This window comes from Rhinichthys klamathensis, unplaced genomic scaffold, assembly GCF_029890125.1.
Source record: "Rhinichthys klamathensis goyatoka isolate OS25496 unplaced genomic scaffold, OSU_Roscu_1.1 h1tg000097l_1, whole genome shotgun sequence".
Lineage (NCBI taxonomy): Eukaryota > Metazoa > Chordata > Actinopteri > Cypriniformes > Leuciscidae > Rhinichthys > Rhinichthys klamathensis.
In genome coordinates, this window is record NW_026606636.1 from 740,568 (window position 1) to 762,714 (window position 22,147).

The following is a 22,147-nucleotide window of genomic DNA, read 5'->3' on the forward strand; positions in this document are numbered from 1 at the left end:
GGCGGGGGTTAGAGCGGCCCGGATATTACCTCTACCTAAATATTATATATAATGCAAGAATCGATATTGTTTTTTTTCATGAAAGAATTCTTCTAACGACCTGACTCCTGTTTACGCAAAACATCTAATATTTGAATGTGGCTCAATGGAGGATTCGCTTCTGGGCCACCGAGCGCCCCCTGCAGGAACAACAGTGGTACGTCTCATTTAGAATCATTTGGGGCCCAGTGGTTTCTATGCTTCTATGCAGGTAACCAGGAAGTGAACCACTGAAGCTCCTCCTCCCACGTGTATCCGCAGGAACCGGCGGCGGCGTGACGCGTGTGGAACAGACAGACCGACCGACCAAAACCGGAGGGAGAGAGTCAGGTATTTTTAATGATCAGATATCTAACATAAAGGTTTATATGGGTTTTTAAATAGGATATTGAGTACTTTGACGGTGTACTTCGACGTTTACCGCATTTATGTAGGACTCAAATGTACTTCAAACAATAGGATAACACCTCCGGCCGTTACACGTTCGGAAATCAGAGTAATACCATGGTACTTTGTTGTAGTTTTTGTTGGTGCGTCCTTGGAGAGTGTCGAAGTCACCGATCATCAGGCGCTCGTGTGGACGCACTCATCCGGGCAGGACACACAGACGCACGCGCGCGCGCACACACACTCACACACACGGGTCAGTCCCGGTTTTAACGGGAGTTTCTTTCCGCTGTTGCAGGACTGAAGATGGCAGATGATCCGAACGCGGCGGACAGAAATGTTGAGATCTGGAAGATCAAGAAACTCATCAAGAGTCTGGAAGCGGCGAGAGGGTGAGAGAGTTCGTGTAGAAGTGTGTGTTTGACCGTGTTTTGGAGAGACACAGGATAATTATGTGTCTTAAAAGTTGTTTTTTAATGTGTGTTAGTTCGGTGGTTTACATCTGGACTGGCAACTGAAAGGCTGAAGATTCAAACCACCACATTAGATCATTCATTAACGTTATCTGTGCTACCATATGAATGCATATCAAACACACTTCATACAGTAGTCAACACTTGAAGTGGATCAAAACCTTTCATCAAAGTTTTACATGAATTTTGATCAAAACTTTGATGAACTTTTTTGATCAACTTCAAATATTGACTACTGTGTGTGTGTATATATATATATATATATATATATATATATATATATATATATATATTTATTTATATAATATTCATGCGTTTACATATCTTTGGTGAATAAAAAGTTAAAAATGAACAGCATTAATTTAAAATAGAAATCTTCTGTAACAATATACACTAGTACCGTTCAAAAGTTTGGGGTCTGTAGTTTTTTCTTTCTTTTCTAAAAAATAAATGAATACTTCTATTCAGCAAGGATGTGTTAAATTGCTAAAAAAAATGTAGTAAAGATTTGTATTGTTAGAAAAGATTTCTATTTTTAATAAATGCTGTTCTTTTTTAACTTTAAAAGTATATTAAAAATAGGAAATTATTTTGAATTGTAATACTATTTCACAATAATACTATTTTTTATTTATTTATTTTTGATCAAATGCAGGCTTAATGAGCATAAGAGACTACTTTCAAAACATTAAAAATAGTAATATTTTTACTTGGTACTGCTATATATATTGAATGACATGTACATATAATATATGTATATGTCACTCATGTCTGAAGCACAAACGCTGCTGCAGAACAACACACACACACACACACACACACACACACGCAGGTTTACTTGGATATCTAAATGGGGACATTCCATAGACGTAATGTTTTTTATACTGTATATATATTCTCACCTTACACCAACCTTTCCCCTAAACCTTCCCGTCAAACAAAACTGTATGCATTTTTATATTTATTTTTGTACCAGATTTACAAATGAGGACGTCCCTAAAGGGAGGATTTAGGAGATTTTTGTCAGGTTTTGGTCATTTCTGCTTACAAATTTGTCCCCAAAATATAGTTTTATACACACACACACAGAGAGAGAGAGAGTTCAATTGGGTTCCTATTCCCTAACATTTAAGTTTGAGCAATAGTAATGTTGATTCCTGGCGTCGTAAAACCGCTAATGTCTAGTTCCTCGAGCTGCAGGTCTGGGCAGCTCTCATGAGACTGTCTGATACGATCTGTGTGTGCTTACGTTTTGAATCTCAGTGAGTTTCAAACAGGTGTGTTTAGTTAGGACCTCCTAATAACCATAATTACTCATTAAACAGTGCACTCATTATAAGTTCAGATAGGAGACTTATTCAAGGACACAAGTGTTATTGTTCATGATCAGCTTGTGCTGGATTTAATCCTACAACTGACCCTTCTGTCAGCCAGGGGTTTTAAAATCGAGTTGGAGAGGAAGGGAATGCTTGTTTTCTACACTTCATTCACCTGTCGTGTGTTAGGATGCAGGTAATACCTCTGTGAGCTTTATATCAAGGGTGAAGCTTGTGTACATTGGTCTATTTGAAGAAGCACTACATGTGTTACAGAGCGTGTAAATGCGTCATTGGCATGAACGTTTGGCACTCATGCTTTCATTATGACAGGTAGTTGAGCTTCACAACAATACAGACCTTCATTCAAGGGTAAATTCTGTGTGTGTGTGTGTGTGTGTGTGTGCAGGATGGTAGTAATTCATGCTCTCATGCACAAATGAATTATGTCGAATCCCACATCAGAACCTGAAACTCTTTGTTTTCCATGCGTGAGTGCCGCTGACCTTCATGCCACGTGTGTGTGTGTGTGTGTAAATAAACTGAACTGCGTAAATAAACTGAACTCTCTGTGTTTTGACCCTGATTCCTCCTCAGATCTCAGTGTGGACTGTAAAAAATGAATGTTCTCTGTTTTAGCAGCGGTTTATGTGTGTGTGTTTGCGTAAGAGAACTCTAGAAATGCCACTTTTGTCGGCTGACAATACTGAGGCCTTTGACCTCTTTGTGTCTCTGACACTCTTTGGCTCACAAAAGCTGATCCATAACATATAGAGAAGGCAATCCCAGAATGCATCGTGATGGAAAAAGCCATCCAAGATAGCAAACAAACTGATAAATGTTACACTTAATACCGAAATGTAATGATTAAAACCCGATATTTCTGTGTGATATGTGCGGTTATGTTATTTATAATGTCAAACTGTTTTCATGAGAGCAAAGTGAATAACAAAAGTCATACAGTTAACAAAAAACTATAAGACATTTAAGATTAATGCAAGAAAAAATTCTAAAATGCACGCAGTTACATTTCATATAACTTATTTTTGTAGCATTCCTCCAATTCAATCTGTCACTTGTATTTAATATAAGAGTTTATTACTGTGCGAGGGTGGAATCTGACGCTCTGAAATATTCAAATTGAGAGTCTCTTTTGCGTTAATGCATATTAAATATTGCTGACTATGTAGTTTCTGAAATGCACTTTCTGTAAAGCTGCTTTGAAACAATATGTATTGTGAAAAGCGCTATACAAATAAATTTGAATTGTGAAAAGCGCTATACAAATAAATTTGAATTGAATATGTAGTGATCTAGGTTACTCTTCAGTTAAGATGCTGCCTTAGCCTGTAACTCTGTCCTGCTGGCGGGCTTATTTATTTCATTTTTTCCCTGTCACATATTTTAGTAATCATCATTAATTAGGCATCATTTAAAAGCTTAAACAACTTTGAAAAAACGTTTTCAAATTGGACATTGTGTTACCATTGACACAACTTTACACCACTTAGCAGGCTTACATTTTTGTGATATCAATTTCAAATTTGGAACACAACTTGGTTCGATTTTCCAGCAAATTATTTTGTGAAATACAGATTTGGTATAAAGTAGGGCTGTCAAACGATTAATCACGATTAATCGCATCCAAAATAAAAATTTGTGTTTACATAATATATGTGCGTGTACTGTGTATAATTATTTTGTATGTAAATACGCATATATATATTTAAGAAAAATGTGTTATTTATATATAAAATGTTTATATTTATATAAAATATACATTATATATATAGGCTACATTCAGTCTATATACAGTATATACATGCAAATATTTCTTAAATACACATGCATGTGTGGGTATTTATGTATTAAAAATAATTATACACAGTACACACACATATATTATGTAAACACAAACTTTTATTTTGGATGCGATTAATCGTTTGACAGCCCTAAAAGTAAACATTTTGTTCAGTACATTGCTGTACAGTTAAATTAATCTTCTATAGCTTTTTATACTTTCATTATTTGAAGCTGCTTTCACTTCTGCAATAGACTGCTGAGTGTCTTCTTTTAGCAGAGACTTTAGCTCTGTATTCCAAAGCATTCATGAACTACAAGCATTTGTAGTTTAAAAAGGGGGCATATCACGGGTTAAAATGCTGCTTCTGAGGTCACGAGTAAACCTCTGGACGGCTCACTACATCTTGGAATTAAGACACTGTTCTCTGTAAATGATTGAATTGACCGTGATATGTCAGTTTGATGGTTGTTTAGAGCTGAATAACATGGCTGTTTGTGTTTCTCTCTGTCAGTAATGGGACCAGCATGATCTCGCTCATCATTCCTCCTAAAGATCAGATCTCCAGGGTGTCCAAGATGTTGGCGGATGAGTTCGGGACAGCGTCAAACATCAAGAGTCGAGTGAACCGACTGTCAGTGTTGGGAGCCATTACCTCAGTCCAGCAGAGACTCAAACTCTACAACAAAGGTGTGTGTGTGTGTGTGTGTATGTTTCTCTATAAACCTGAATGCACACAGACACATGGGGACTCGTGTCACTGTGGGGACCTAAATTAAGTTTTGTGTGATGGGTAGGTTTAGTGTAAGGCCATCCTTAAAAATATTTTGGTTTGCAGTAACAGCAAAAAAAAAAAAAAAAAAGGGTCGGTAGGTAGGTCTATATATTTTTTTTTCAAGATTCAATGTAAAAAAAAAAAGGATAATTTTGGTCATGGTGATTAGGTCGGTATGAATTTAAACAAATTTGCATATCGTGACGTCACTGACTGGGTCTTCAACCCATGCCTTCGGGCGCACCATTGCGAACCTCATTCTGATACAGGTTATAGACCACAAACAATTTGAAATCTTTGTAAAAAAAAAAACATATTTATTGCATTAATTCCAGCTGCATTCATTTGAAAAAAAATAGGCAGAATCAAAAAAAAAAAAAGGAGCCACTAGATTTCAATGAAAGTGGATTTTCAGAGGGAAACAAATACATTAAAATGACTAATCTCACCAGCGCTGCGCCGACCAATAAAACAGCGCGTTTGGCACCATTCGTTTACATTTGACCCATACCATTACAAGCCCCCTTTCTGGTCTAGGGGCAGGTAAGGAGGGTAACAAAAAGTTGCAGGGAGAGAGTGAGAGATTTGACCCATAAACATCTGCTATTATTAGCGGAAATCAGTGTGGTCAAATAGCTAGGCGCATTGTAGGAAACTATAGGCCGATTAAGTAGTCCTGACATATTATGGAATGGTCGATTTTCTTTTGTGCAATTTAGTACATTTCGGTATGGGATGTGCTGTTTTATTGGTCAGCGCGGCGCTGGTGAGATTAGTTTGCGCCGCTCTGACCATTGGCTGGCGCAAGCAAACACTTCTCTCTGCGCTGTCGAGTCTGTCGCGACTCGGTCCATTGAGCCACGCAGATTACAAGTCAGCGCAGCGCGAACTCTGTAACACACCGCGCCGTTTCGTCCCCCTTTCGGTGTGTTTGGCTTCCCACACTTATGTGTGTTTGTTTGTCAGAGCCTGCAGTTGCTGTGTGACGCGCGTTCGCGGTGGGCATATCGTGACGAGCTGGACGCGCTCAGAGAAAAGGCCGTTAACATCGATTCCCTATTTGACCATTAAGAATTTCGAATAATGAGCGACTAAATGTAGGCTCACACAGACGTATTTCACAAGCAGCCGCGCCGCAGCCATCATCACCGAGCGCAAACCATTGACAGTGAATGAAACGAAGCGAACGCACAGGCCATAGTGTGACATGTGTAAACCAATGGTGTAAACATAATAATCATAGATGACCCCACGGGTTTTTATTTAAAAGAAAGAACGTAGCCTACGCAATTTATATTCACAATACTTACTATAATAAATGTATATTATTTTATTGCATTTGTATTAGTTGTTTGAAGAGTAAAAAAAAAATCGGTCGGTCTTAATGCAAGTTTACAACCGGCAAGTCGGTCGGACTAAAAGGGAAAATAAATAAATAATTGGGTCGGTCCTAATTTGACAGGGTCGCTCGGGTTACGGCAAACAAGAATATTTTTAAGGATGGCCTAAAGGGACAGAATACACAGTTTGGACAGTATAAAAACCATTACGTCTATGGAGAGTCCCCACAAAGATAGCGAACTTGTGTGTGAGAGAGTGTGTTCTTTTTAATCACAGTCAAACACCTGCATTTTTAAAGAGGAAAAGCCTGTGTTGTTCTGACCGTTCGCGTATCGCTGAGAGAGTTATTGAGTTGATCATATGAGAACAGGTTTGATAGACTCAAGAGTGTATGAAACCCTAACATTGTGCTTTCTAAGAAAAATAAGTGCTAAGTGCATACTTGACATATTTATGATGGGAAATTGGTGCAGTTTTGTTAGAGGCTCTGCTAGCTGGAAGAGTTACTGGTTAAAAGGTTTGTTTTGATCATAAGGTGGAATATAAAGTTAACTTGACCCTTCAAATTGAAAATAATTTTTATAAGGCACATTCATGATCTTATTGTGCACAATTCATCTGTGCATGTCATTCCAAAGCAAAAAATTCACACTGTACGATTTGGCCGTCTGAGACAAATTTAGGAAATCCTTAAAGATTCCTCTGATTCTAGGTTGAGATCTGAAGTATTTTGATCGTTAGTTCGGCTTTAGTGATATTTATTTAAAGTCCCTGTAAAGGCAATTTCAAAAAAAAATTCTAAACACATTATAAATGTTAGAAATGTATTGCTAAAACATATTACAAAGACTGTGAACTGTGAAGTACTGAATTGTGGAGTTAGATCGTTATACAGTTTTTCACCATTGCTATTTTCTGGATTTTCTGGGCGGGGCTAAAACAGGGCTCGATGACGCACTGGAGCCCTTGAGCTCCTGGACACGCCCCTACTGGATGACGCACTGGAGCCCCTGAGGCTGGCCGCTCCTAACAATATAGAGCACATTCACATCAGTTTGCCGCTCAATCGCGAGTTACTGTCAGTATTATTATTAGTAACACAGCCTACAGATTGCTAGCTACTAGCTATGCCTTCGTCACGGAAATGCGTTGCCTACTATCTGGATGCGATCACCGGATCACGTACAAAACAGATCAGTGTCCTTGTTTAAATTTCCGAAAAACGATTACATCAAGAAGTGGATTAATTTTGTGAAGAGCCACCTTGATGGAGAGCTGAGGATCACCGCCAAAACCCGCCTCTGTAAGTGATCATTTTACACGGGATAGTTTTATAAACTTTCGTCGGAGATAACTGTCTGGGATTCACTGATAATCCGCAGTTACTGGTGAATGGGGCCGAACCGACTCCCGCCTCAGCCTTCATCCTCCCGTCGCGCCGACAACTGGTGCCATTCGGCAGTGCGTGCCCACCGTGCGAGCATCCATTCCGGCTGTAGAGTTGAGTGTGGCGAGTCGACGACGGCAGCTTTCCCGCGAGTGGGCGTGGTTTCAGCGCAGCCAGCGGACACGCCCCCAGCGTTTGAGAGCAGAGATTACTGCTCATTTTTTCAAGATTTTGATAGCTTATTTTATGTACTTGCTGGCTTTTTTTTATCATTCAAATTTGGCTGGGTGGCTAATAACACATTTTTCTGTGGTGTGACAAACTCAAAACACATACTTAATTTTGACTTTACAGGGACTTTAAAATGTAGTTTGTTTTAGGGCACATACTGTATATGGGAAATGAACATTAATCAATAGGCAATTCAGTCATTATTTTCTGTTACTGTTCATGTTGCCTTTATGAAATCTGGCCAGTTAGTGATGCACTGAAATTTTGTTGACCGAAAATCAGCCAGAAATTAAACGGGCCGAAAAACTAATTTTAGAGAGCATTTTGCTTAATATATGCACTATTAATATATATATATTCTTTATATATTTCTACTTAACCAGTCAATTGCTTAAATAAATCTGTCATTAAAACAAATGTTTATTACAGCCACCGTTTAAGGCAAGGCAAGTTTATTTATATAGCACATTTCATACACAATGGTAATTCAAAGTGCTTTACATAGGAGGAAAACGAATTTGAATTTGAGTAGAAATATAATTAACGAATTTGAGTAGAAATATAATTATATAATTAAGAAGTTGTAATAAAACTTCCTTGCGTAGAATTAAAATGTTTATATACAATTCAGTTTTTTGTTTAGAGTTGATTGGTAAATACTAGGGATGTCCCGATCCGATACTCAGGATCGGTATCGCTCCGATACTGCCATTTTTGCGGGATCGGGTATCAATCTGACATCGATCAGACGAGGCCGATCCAAATCCGATATTGTGGGTATACTATTATGTGTTATTGTTAAGCCCCACAAAATGCACAAAAACATTCTAAAGTACCATAACGTTTTCGTGCACTCTATTATAAGTGTTCTGAAGCTATTATGTGAGATATAAATTAATATTTAAGTAATTAAATTCAAGATCACGTAAATTTTTCCCTCTCGCGGCTGTCAGTCATTCTCCATTCAGCATTCAAACAGCGCGTCGCGTTCGGTTGCAGTCAATGATGAAACTATCTTCAAGATGATTCAATGTTAATACTATTATACTTGATCTGTAAGATAAAGGTCTATGTTTTCGCATAAAACAACTTTATCTTGCTGGACTTTATTGCTGTAACTCAATCGTGTTACTCTCTACCGGGTGTCGGACGCTGTCAGTTTGATCACAACACTAGAGTCAGAGCACTATAATTGTTCTTCACGCGCACAGTAACTGAAATTTAAAACTGTTAAAAGAAAAGGCTCAATAAACGATTGCATAGATAGATACTGTATAATACACTGTCCATCAATATGTATCTCCGTTGTGCTTTGAACTTTTCAAAGCGGACTCGACGCGCTGCGTGCTGGAACTCCACGTGGCTTCAAGCGCATCATTCTCCGCTCGGGATGCGCATAAGCGCTTTGTGCCGCACTGTATTGGAGCCTTTCATATCATAATGCATTGACGCAATTAAAGCTTATTAACATTAATAATTATTAATGTTGCTGCCTCATTAAATAGCTGTGCAATACACTTAAAACATGTCTCAATTTTATAGCAGATTTAGCTATATCTAAAATAATTATCTTTTTCATTTTTGTTATCTTGTTTTTCATGAATGTATTTTACAACAATAAAAAGAGCAATGTGTATTATCCACTAATCTAGTTTATAATAGCATTTTTGTCATAGATTATGATCATATATTTTGGGGATTTGTTGTTTATCTTTATAATGAAGCTGTCTGTATTAAGTAGATTGTGTTTAACACACACAAGAGTGATAATCAGTTTAAAACACAGTTATAGAAATTCTAATTGATTTAAAAAACAAAAACTGTACTGGTATTTACAATGTAGAATGCTGCGGTTTAAATTGTTTTAACTTTAAACCTGTTGGTAGCTAGCTAGCTTTAAGTACTGAAGTACCTGTATTTTCTTTCATTTATATATTTCTTTATTTTTTTGTAGTGTTTGAATAAAGGGTGGCAATCTTTCATAATCAACTGTTGTTGTGGACTATATAGGAGGTATATTTTAGGTGGCTAATTGAGAAAATTGCTATATTTTTTATTAGTTTAAGAATAAAATAAAAATATCGGATTAATATCGGTATCGGCAAAAGCCAAAGCTGCGGCATCGGTATCGGTATCGGAAGTGAAAAAGTGGTATCGGGACATCCCTAGTAAATACATTTTTATTTTTAGATTTTCAGCCAAGTGAAAATTTGCGGTTTCAGTGTTTTGGAAAAAAGATATATATTTCCAATAGTTCACACAGTAGTTTAATGTCAGACAGTTAAGACAGCAATGGCAAGTAATATTAGATTTGAGAAAAATACATCAATTCATGTTTTTTTTTTTTTTTAATCTTCTGGTTAACCCAGAAATGTGTGTTAGTACAGAAATAAAATGGGCTGCGAATGCAATTTCATACAAATTTTGTTCACCAACCACAGCCAGAGTCCAGCCAGTGTCAGACAACATAACACGCATGACATCTTCATCTGGTATTGATGGTTTCGGTGTGTTTGGCGCCTCTTGTCTCCTGCAGTGCCCCATAATGGTCTGGTGGTGTACTGCGGCACCATAGTGACGGATGAAGGCAAAGAGAAGAAAGTGAACATCGACTTTGAGCCGTTCAAACCCATCAACACCTCCCTGTACCTCTGTGACAACAAGTTCCACACGGAGGTAAAGTCCCAGTCCACATGAAGCGTTTCCTGAAGCTCATTGTGTTGGAGATGCTGTATAATCTTCTGTGTTTCTCTAGGCTCTGACGGCGTTATTGTCGGATGACAGTAAGTTTGGGTTCATAGTCATTGATGGTAGTGGAGCTCTGTTCGGCACTCTACAGGGAAACACCAGAGACGTGCTGCACAAGTTTACTGTGGACCTTCCTAAAAAACACGGTAATCATGCCTAGACACTTAACCTTGATGTTTTCTAGCACTATATTCACATTATCTGTAAGATTCGCCAATATAAAAACAAGATCATTTAAATGCACTTTGTACTTATTTAGCCATTAAGTTCCTAAAGATTGTTTCATGATCCGTTCTCGTCGTCTCCAGACCCATGACTAAGTTCGTAGACATTTTAATAGCGTCTCTCAGTTAACCTGTTAACCGTCACCAGTGCGTGGGCGCTCTGAAGCGTTTTTTTTTTAAATAGTTCAAAGTTACTATCATATTTAATGTGATTAACTTGACAAACTATACATCATTAAAACGATATAAGACTCAAGTTTCAGTATTTGACCACTATTGTATTCTGTGAAACTTATAGTGACAGTTATGTCTTAATTTGTGTCAGGAGTTATGAAATACAAAAATGAGTCGTTACCTTTAATATGAATTATGAGCGTCAGCTGCTCTCATTCAGAAAAAAACTCCCGTGCGATCGTCATGACAGCGATTCACAAAACAACGTCCCTCAGGGCTTTTAGCTCAAACATGTGCAGATTTGGAGAAATATTGATAGATTCTCATAGGTTTACATCAGACTTCTATAGACAGGAATAATATTTATTGAATTTATACCCAAATGCGTCGATGTAATCATTTTGAGCGCTGTATACTCTGATGTACAGTTGTGTTATCCATTCATACTGAAGTCTGAGGGCGCTGTTTGCACAGTAAAGTCCATATATGGATCACATGAAGAAGAGCCATAATCATGTGACATTCAGGAAGTCCTGACACATAAACAAAGCTATCCGAGATCGCTGTAAAGTGCAGATAAAGATGTTTTGAAGACAATAAACATGATTGCAATGATATTTGATTTACCTGTGTTCTTCGAGTCATGTCAGGTATTTTCATAATAATAGATTATATGTATAATGTAATGCTAATCGAGATAGACTTTCAAATTGTGCAGAATACAATAAAATAATATATTTTCTATCTGATTTTTTTATCTGAAGCCAAATCAGATTACAGAAAGTTATTTAAAACACTCGACTTGCGCTATAAAGTAAGTTGGAGCACAAACATAGTTTTATTCTCATAAATTGTCGTGTATTGATGGTGTGCTAAGCTAACATGCTAGCTAGTACTGAGCACCTGCTACCTAACTTCGATGTAATTTTTATGATTTTTTTTCTAAATAAGAATGCTTACTGAAATGTTTCGTTTTTCAAAAAGGCCATTTGATACAGTTTCACTGTGAAGTGAGAACTTTTATAAAATAAATGAGGGATTGAAACAGTGTGAATTGCTAGTCGTTAGTGATTATAATGCAGACAAAAGAAAAGCATATTTAGAGCAATAAACAGGCTGGAGAGGTGTGAATATGTGCAGGGGAGCCTGAGACTGAATGGGACTCGTTTTTGCATCACAAAACAATAGAGGCAATAGACTGAATAGATGCTTATAAGATGACAATAAACACCAGTCTAATCAAAATAAAGTCATATGACATGATCTTGAAAAACATTGAACTAAATACAGAGTTTTAGACTTATCATCTTCAGATTTTAAATATAACATGGTTAGACATGTGGCTTTAGCTGCAGTGCATTTCTAGATTGCTACAATGCCAACTTCAATTTTATTTTCATGAAGATGTTTCATAAAAATAAATGTATAATAACTTTACAAAACTTTGAAGCTATTTATAACTATTTTTTTTCATTATGACAATAATTAATTCTACATTTACAATAAACTTCCAGGTGTCAGCTTTCAAATGAGATCTTACTTGTGCTTTTAGTACAAAGGGTTCATGAACTGTATCTGTTTCAGTTTGGGAATGCCATATCTGGGGATTTTTCAAAAATGGGCTTGAAGCTTAACAGGTTAAAGGGATAGTTCAGTTTGAAATACATTTTGGTATGTTTTAGCTTACCTCAAGGGCATCCAAGATGTAGGTGTCTTTATTTTCGCAGTAGTTTCAATTTTGATATTTTTAGGTCAAACCGTTCTTGTCTGTCAGTCATATAATGCAGGTCTATGGTCACCACCTCAAAGAGCATGCACAGAGAAGTCCAAATTAAACATGATTTAATGACTCGTAAATGTAAGTACACATTGATGGCCTAAGACACGAAACGAGCGGTTTGTGTGAGAAAACGAACAGTATTTATATCGTTTTTACCTCTTGTAAACACAGCCAGGTCCAAGTGATCTGAGGGCGCGGGCACTTCGGTCTGTGCGTTACAAGAGGTAAAAACGATATAAATACTGTTCGTTTTCTCACACAAACCGCTCGTTTCGTGTCTTAGGCCATCAATGTGTACTTACATTACGAGTCATTAAATCATGTTTAATTTGGACTTCTCTGTGCATGCTCTTTGAGGTGGTGACCATAGACCTGCATTATATGACTGACAGACAAGAACGGTTTGACCTAAAAATATCAAAATTGAAACTACTGCGGAAACAAAGACACCTACATCTTGGATGCCCTTGAGGTAAGCTAAAACATATCAAAAATTAATTTCAAAGTGAACTATCCCTTTAAACATCAGCAGATAAATCCGTGTTCAAACTGATAAAGATGATTCATTTGCGTTATCACTCATTTTTATTTTAGAAAATGTTTTCGTAAAAATGCCTGTAGGAAAATATTGCTGGCTATTACGCCCGTTTCACACATACTCCGTTTGCAGTGCGTATGCGGTGCGTATTTTTTTCCGTACCCATGTTAACAGGTTAGAGCTTTCACACTGCACGCGGATGCGGTCCGTCGATCCGTTCCAGTTGCGGTGCGTATACAGCAGTGCAGAGATCGTTTACGCACCGAGTCTATTTTTGCTGTGCTGCAAACGATGAATTAAAGTGACAGCGCACGGTTCGTGGTCAAAATGAACACAGACTGACCTGAATATGTAGTAATTTCACCATAAATGCATTTAATTCAATAAAATGTAGTAATCTCACCATAAATGTATTTAATTAAATACTACCTTTTTCACAGTCATCTTTTTACTTTAAGACCGGGGTAAAGCAAAGAAAGCTACAATTTACTTCAACAAGGCCACATAATGAACGACACTCGTCTCATTCGTTGAGGTGGAAAAACAAGTTATTTGTGACATGCAAGATTTATTGTATACAGATTTGAATTATGCAAAAGAAAAGGTATGAGTCTGCTGTTTTTGTCAATTTTAAGTTTTAATTTAAAATGTTTGCGATTTTAATATAAGTACATGGTTAAATATGTTACCACTTGCTTGAGCAACTTAATATATAATCTAGGCCTATATAAAAGTAATGCATTGAACGTTGTTTAAATTGTGTTTTAAACTTGAATAGGCCTACAAAGAGAATTGCACTGGAGGCAAACACTTTTGCTGCTGATAACTTGATTTGATTGATGATTTTTTGAAATACAAAAAGTGAGTAAATGTGTTTGTGGTACAGCCGCGGATCAGTTGCGCACTGCAAACGCACGCAGCATATGTGAAAGCACTATAGCGCGTGCTGCTCCTGTACCGCATATGCACCGCAACACGCACCGCATACGCACTGCACACGGAGTATGTGTGAAACGGGCGTTAGAGTTACAAGTCGAAATGATTAAGTATTTTTCTTTTATGTGTTTATTTAGTGGAAAATGTGCCTGATTTTTCGGAAACAAGATTTGGCCATTTGTTTTACTTTTTGCATTTCACATTTTAAATCTTGTTTGTTTCAAATTAATTCCCTTTTAATTTTAGAATAAATGCATAATTATTACAACTTATTTTTTTAGCAATTTTGTCCAGTTACAGTGTCATCTTCACTCTAGTCTTCTGCTCTTGAATGTTATTTAATACAATGAACACATTCAAGATACAGAGTTTACTAATATCAGCACAATAAGCTTTTTATTGCCTTTCCTTAAACAGCATTTTTATCGGCAATATCCAATATTGATCAACCTTTAATTCGTATGTAATGATATGTTAGTACATAAACCAATTTAAATTCATATGTATATATTGAATAAATATTTCTTCAGTATTTTAAACGTGCAGTTGAATGTGTGCCTGTTTATTTGAGTAAACGAATCTGAGATGCATGGTTTATTTTGAGGTTGTTTGGTTTTGTTCCATATGGACGTATAGTATTAATTTTATTTGTTCAGATCTTAACATTTTTTAAAGAGTAGAATGAAGATGACCAGTTCTCACATGTGAGACACTAAAGTAGATGTTTCACTAGTTTGTTAAACTTCAAGGCATAGTTCACCCAAAAAATCAAGTTATTTCATAATTTCCTCACTCTCGTCATTTCCTCAAACATGCAAGACTTCCGTTAATCTTCGAAACACAAATTAAATCTTTTTAATGAAATCTGAGAGATTTCTGTCCCTGTTTTGACGGGTTATTCACTCAAAAGACACTTCAAAATGTTCATAAAGAGATTCATAAAATAAATCCATATAAATCATTGTGACACAATAATGAACCTCATTGGTTCTCTTGCTTGAGATTGCGTGACCAAATTTGAATGTTGTAAACATTGTTTGCTGCTCAAACAAAAGCCTAAATTAAATTTGTTCATTATATAAAGCTATTGCATCTCATCAGAAGACTTTAATTAAACTGCTCAATTCATATGATTTTATTTGACCATCTCTTTATGAAAGTTTTGACAGTCAGAGTCTCTCACAGAAAAACTCTCTCAGATTTCATTAAAAAAAAAAATCTTCATTTGTGTTCTGAAGATGAACGAAAGTCTTGCAGGTTTGGAAAAACATGAGGGTGATTAACTAATGACTTTAATGGCTGAACTATCCCTTTAAATGGTGCATATATAAACATATATATAATCCACTGTGTCTCAGGAAGAGGAGGTCAGTCCGCGCTGCGTTTCGCTCGGTTAAGGATGGAGAAGAGACACAATTACGTGAGGAAAGTGGCAGAGACGGCCGTGCAGCTCTTCGTGTCCAACGATAAAGTCAACGTAGCCGGAATGGTTCTGGCCGGATCCGCTGACTTTAAAACCGAGCTCAGCCAATCGGACATGTTCGACCCGGTAAGAAGAAAGTGTGTTGGTTGCCTCTGATTTGTGGAATAAAAGTCCTTGTAGAAACTCTATTATGGCTTTATTTTCAAATAGAATTCAGAATACTGTATATTACTTAAAACATAGCATGTGAATCAAAATGACATTATATTGCAGAAAAAATAAGAGTATTATGCTGTTTTGTACATGGTTTATCACTGGATCTGAACAAATTGCAGGGTTTTTGTGATTGGCTGTGTCTCTAACGTCAGTTGGTTGTCTATGATTGGTTGCAGAGGTTGCAAGCGAAAGTGTTGAAGCTGGTCGACATCTCTTACGGAGGAGAAAACGGCTTCAATCAGGCCATTGAGCTCTCCGCTGAAGTCCTGTCCAACGTCAAATTCATACAGGAGAAAAAGTTGATAGGTAAATATCGATTCTCATAAAGATACATGTATCAGATGAATAAAGTCTGTAACAAGACCACAGTCTAGTTCTGCATTCAGAGATCATTCTGCATGTGCAAACATCCGTGGGTCTTTAAAAAGTTTTACATTTAGTTTGATAACATTTATGGAATAATAAAAGTCTAAATTATCCTTTCAAAAGGTCTCAAATTTGGGTATCGTGATACAGCCTAATGTGAATATTAAACTTCAAAAGGTGACGATTGAATGTGTTAAATGTGAGCGCTGCTGGTATCAAAGTCAAAACGCGTCATTTCAAAATAAGAGTCCTGGGGTATTTCAGACTTGTTTATAATTAAAAGTTCTGCATTATAATTTTTTTCCCCTGGTTATTATTGGCATTTTTTGTTACACAATAAACGTGCTGGCGATTAATTCAATGTAAACTAGCTTCTTTCTGAGCTGATCGTCACAGGAAGGAAAGACTAAGAACATTATTATTATTCATAACACATTCATTGTACAGATTTGACTAGTTTCATTACAAAAAATATTTGTATTGCCTTTCTTTAAACATATTATCATCGTATCAGCAAAATTCAATATTGATCGACCTCTAATTCGTATGTATTGATATATTAGTACATAAGCCGATTCCAATTATACGTTATAAGATTTTGAATAAAGCATTTCTTCGGTATTTTTAACCTGCAATTGAATGCGTGTCTGTTTATTTAAAGACAAATAAAAGATGCAAGATGATTTATTTTTTATTTGTCAGTTTTAGTTTTTATTATTTCAGTTAGTAGTCTAATTTTTTTTCATCTAATATTAAGTATTATGGTTTTGATCTAATTTTTTTCAATTAACAAAAACGTTTTACTAGTTTTAGTTAATAAGAACCCTGGTTCTTCTTATGATGTACACCAGATCTTCTCATTTCTCTCTGGCAAATTCGACTCTTCTGCTACCCTGTTTTCTTTAGACATTTTAAAAGACAATGTAGGATGAAGCTTGTGAAAATCTTAAGGAAATGTTTCACAAGTTTGTTACCCGAAGTGTGTCTGAAAGCATTGACTGTGGCGTTGTCTGTCTGTCTCAGGGCGATACTTCGACGAGATCAGTCAGGACACAGGGAAGTATTGTTTTGGCGTGGAGGACACACTGAAGGCGCTAGAAATGGGAGCCGTTGAGATTCTCATTGTCTATGAAAATTTGGAGACTATGAGATACGTCCTGAGATTGCATGGCGCAGAGGTCACCGACTCGGAGAACGGTACATGAACACACACATGGGATTGGTCGAGAATCTTACACACACGTTACAAACACAGTCTCAGATTCAATCAAGATCCTTTCCTGTTCCTGTCAGTCAGCACGTGTATAGCAGTTCAAATAAGCTGTGATTAAATCACTTCAGGAATTATAATATGGACACATTCGTTCCTGTTATCTGATTGGTCAGTCCAGTCTTCCAGTGATGATGTAACGATTATATGTGACTATATCACTGTTATTTAAATATCATTGAGATACTGTTATAGTTTTTAATTAATAAAATAACCTTAGTTTTTTTTTTCCAGTTTTTTAAATGTCTATATAGATCTTTATAATTTTTTTTTATTTCAGTTTTACTTTAATGCATAAAGGTAACAATTAAAATGTGAAATTGCTGATTTTTTTACGTTTTTTTTTTTTACCATATTGGCAGTTTTTTACAATAAGGTTTCATTTGTTAATATTAGTTAACTATACAATTTTTCATGAACTGATAATGAAAAACGCTTCTAAAGCATTAATTAATCTTAGTTAATGTTAATTTAAATATTTACTAATACATTATTAAAATGATTCCATTATTATTATTTCATAGACACAAACTAACAATGAGGAAGTATAATGTGTATTATGTTGACAAATATCAATAAATACTGTAACAAATGTATTGCTCATTGTTAGTTAATAATGCATTAACTAATGTTACCTAATCAGACCTTATTGTAAAGAACTATATTCACTGTTTCCTCTTGTCCCGTATAACTCTGTGTTGAAGTGTGTTCGGTGTAAACACGAGTTTTAAACTTGCATTCAGTGTTTGTTTACTGCAGGTTGTGTCAAGCGGAAGTGTTTTCTTTAATGTCTCCTCACTGTTGTGTGTTTCAGATGAGAAAGTCATTTATTTGACCCCTGAACAAGAGAAGGACAAGTCCCACTTCATAGACAAAGAGGTGTGTGTGTGTGTGCTTGTACGACTATCTTTGTGAGGACCAGTTTGAGTTTTAGACCATTGGAGTGAGGACAAAGAGAGTAAAGTGAGGACATTTTGGCCGGTCCTCACTTTCTGAGACCCCTTTAAAGGCCTGTTTGAGGGTCAAGACTTGGTTTTAGGGATAAGGTTATAATTAGGTTAACCTGTTAAGCTTCAAGCCCATTTTTGAAAAATCCCCAGATATGGCATTCCCAAACTGAAACAGATACAGTTCATGAACCCTTTGTACTAAAAGCACAAGTAAGATCTCATTTGAAAGCTGACACCTGGAAGTTTATTGTAAATGTAGAATTAATTAGTCATAATGAAAAAAAATAGTTATAAATAGCTTCAAAGTTTTGTAAAGTTATTATACATTTATTTTTATGAAACATCTTCATGAAAATAAAATTGAAGTTGGCATTGTAGCAATCTAGAAATGCACTGCAGCTAAAGCCACATGTCTAACCATGTTATATTTAAAATCTGAAGATGATAAGTCTAAAACTCTGTATTTAGTTCAATGTTTTTCAAGATCATGTCATATGACTTTATTTTGATTAGACTGGTGTTTATTGTCATCTTATAAGCATCTATTCAGTCTATTGCCTCTATTGTTTTGTGATGCAAAAACGAGTCCCATTCAGTCTCAGGCTCCCCTGCACATATTCACACCTCTCCAGCCTGTTTATTGCTCTAAATATGCTTTTCTTTTGTCTGCATTATAATCACTAACGACTAGCAATTCACACTGTTTCAATCCCTCATTTATTTTATAAAAGTTCTCACTTCACAGTGAAACTGTATCAAATGGCCTTTTTGAAAAACGAAACATTTCAGTAAGCATTCTTATTTAGAAAAAAAATCATAAAAATTACATCGAAGTTAGGTAGCAGGTGCTCAGTACTAGCTAGCATGTTAGCTTAGCACACCATCAATACACGACAATTTATGAGAATAAAACTATGTTTGTGCTCCAACTTACTTTATAGCGCAAGTCGAGTGTTTTAAATAACTTTCTGTAATCTGATTTGGCTTCAGATAAAAAAATCAGATAGAAAATATATTATTTTATTGTATTCTGCACAATTTGAAAGTCTATCTCGATTAGCATTACATTATACATATAATCTATTATTATGAAAATACCTGACATGACTCGAAGAACACAGGTAAATCAAATATCATTGCAATCATGTTTATTGTCTTCAAAACATCTTTATCTGCACTTTACAGCGATCTCGGATAGCTTTGTTTATGTGTCAGGACTTCCTGAATGTCACATGATTATGGCTCTTCTTCATGTGATCCATATATGGACTTTACTGTGCAAACAGCGCCCTCAGACTTCAGTATGAATGGATAACACAACTGTACATCAGAGTATACAGCGCTCAAAATGATTACATCGACGCATTTGGGTATAAATTCAATAAATATTATTCCTGTCTATAGAAGTCTGATGTAAACCTATGAGAATCTATCAATATTTCTCCAAATCTGCACATGTTTGAGCTAAAAGCCCTGAGGGACGTTGTTTTGTGAATCGCTGTCATGACGATCGCACGGGAGTTTTTTTCTGAATGAGAGCAGCTGACGCTCATAATTCATATTAAAGGTAACGACTCATTTTTGTATTTCATAACTCCTGACACAAATTAAGACATAACTGTCACTATAAGTTTCACAGAATACAATAGTGGTCAAATACTGAAACTTGAGTCTTATATCGTTTTAATGATGTATAGTTTGTCAAGTTAATCACATTAAATATGATAGTAACTTTGAACTATTTAAAAAAAAAACGCTTCAGAGCGCCCACGCACTGGTGACGGTTAACAGGTTAAGGGTAGGTTTAGGGTAAGGGTTCGGGTTAAGCACTAAGTTGTGATGAGTAAGGTTTGGGTAAGCGGCTAGAGATTGCATTGTGTCAATGAATGTCCTCATAAAGATAGATGTACAAGAGTGTGTGTGTGTGAGAGAAAGGTCGCGATTAACCACCCTAACACTGTTACACAGTTGATAGCCCTAGTCATGTCTAACAGTGTATGGACAGGTATGATGTTTGCTGTGCCACTGATCACGTGTTTGCTTTGTGTGTGTGTGTGTGTGTGGTTCAGACGGGTCAGGAACACGAGCTCATCGAGGTCATGCCGCTGCTGGAGTGGTTCGCCAATAGCTATAAGAAGTTTGGAGCCACTCTGGAGATCGTGACTGATAAAAGTCAGGAGGGGTCGCAGTTCGTCAAGGGTTTCGGAGGAATCGGAGGTGACACTAAATCTGGATTTATTTCATTTGTTTCTGTTTTTTGGTGATATTCATCATGTCAGGTGTTGATATAGAATCATATTCTTGTTAGTTTTTTGTTAACAAAATGTGTTGCTCTCTCAGGTATTTTGCGGTACCGAGTGGATTTCGTGGGGTTGGATTACCAGGGAGAAGAAGATGAGATTTTTGACTTGGATGACTACTAGGTAGTCGAGACCAAGTTTGAGAGAAATAAGTGCAGATTTGAGGAATTCTAGAAAGAAAAATATCTCTTTCTTACCGAGAACCTGTGCACTCAATACTAAAAAAAAAAACAGACAGTTTCAGAAGAGAAGTGTGTCGTCTGTCAATCAAGTGAACGACAGAGCCATTCATGAATAATTCATGAAGCCCCGCCTTAGAGCATTCTGATTGGACAGGACTCATTTTGTTTATTCTCTTCCCATTTGAATTAAATTCGTAAAAATATCTTTCAGACTGTTTGGACTCATTTTGAAATGTTTCTTTTTCTTTTTATCCTCTGTTTTCTGTTCTCCCCCCCATCTTTTTCCACCCTAAATCCACCACTAGTTCTCTTCTTTTGAGTTTTTTTTATTGGCAATTGCTGCTGCTGTATTTTATGACAGTGTGGTATTTTTTACATGGGTTTATGTAAGGAATGGGGGAGAAACAAAATAAATTTGAAAATGCTGAAACTTCTCTGTGTGTCCTGTTTTACTTTTGACCGATCTGTATTTGCAATTATTCTCTGAAATCTCACCTTGTGTTTCTAGATTATTACGTTTCATGATTAATGGAAAAATTTGAATAATGTTTTGGTCCCTGACTATAAGAACACTATTGCAAAGACTTTTCTCATTATTATTATTATTATTTCATCAGCTAAGAAATACAATGGCTACTGGCAGTTGACCAGTATGGGTTAAAACAGCCTATGTTAATGCTGTTATTTAAATGAATGGTGGCTGAGGGCCGATTGTAATATCGATACATGGGCCTGACACTAGTAAAATAGAAGAGAAGTGAGTTTCCTAGTGGGGGGAGAAAAAAAGTAAAAAATAAAATTTTTATTAAAATAAATATAAATAAGTAATAAAAATAGTTTTTCAAAATGAAAATTAAAGGAAATTTAATATCTAATATTATCATACTACAGTGTTAAGAAAAAACAGTAGGAACAATTTTATAGATTCAAATGTTTAAATGTTTATCTGCCTTTCAAATTCTATATGATTTTTTTTTTATTCTAAATGATTTCTGTAAATCCAGTGATCAGGCTGTGTGGGTCTCAGTGTTTTTTTTTTTGTGTGTGTTTGTGTGTGTTTGTCTGGTCTGTGTGTGCAATTCCACAAACCTGGAAGACCTTTTGCAGTAGATTTTTAGAAAGGAAAAATTAAAAGATAAAGGTAAGGAGAATCAATGAATTATGAATAATTTACTGTCATCATGAGAGTAACCTGTAATTAATAAAAGAAGTAACTGTCCTCTGATCTCAAGTATTTTAAAATGTAATATAATCAAATTACAAGTACTTCCTTTATTGAATGGGATTACG

General features: G+C 36.0%; 1 protein-coding gene across 1 annotated transcript; it reads left to right on the forward strand.

The window, feature by feature from the left end:
* The first annotated feature begins 228 nt into the window (after positions 1 to 228).
* Positions 229 to 21,291, forward strand: etf1a (eukaryotic translation termination factor 1a). Its single transcript, XM_056252613.1, has 11 exons — positions 229 to 369; positions 725 to 818; positions 4,531 to 4,706; positions 10,287 to 10,426; positions 10,506 to 10,644; positions 15,509 to 15,699; positions 15,966 to 16,095; positions 17,179 to 17,352; positions 18,240 to 18,304; positions 20,445 to 20,592; positions 20,716 to 21,291. The coding sequence occupies exons 2-11, from the start codon at positions 733 to 735 to the stop codon at positions 20,796 to 20,798; spliced, it is 1,332 nt and encodes a 443-aa protein (XP_056108588.1). The 5' UTR covers positions 229 to 369; positions 725 to 732; the 3' UTR covers positions 20,799 to 21,291.
* Positions 21,292 to 22,147: the final 856 nt, after the last annotated feature.

Excerpts from the sequence above, each read along its gene's own strand:
- etf1a (XM_056252613.1), top strand. The coding sequence starts at position 733 with ATGGCAGATGATCCGAACGCGGCGGACAGAAATGTTGAGATCTGGAAG. Across the intron at positions 819-4,530 it reads AGTCTGGAAGCGGCGAGAGG|TAATGGGACCAGCATGATCT; the intron begins GTGAGAGAGTTC and ends TCTCTCTGTCAG. Across the intron at positions 16,096-17,178 it reads ACAGGAGAAAAAGTTGATAG|GGCGATACTTCGACGAGATC; the intron begins GTAAATATCGAT and ends TGTCTGTCTCAG.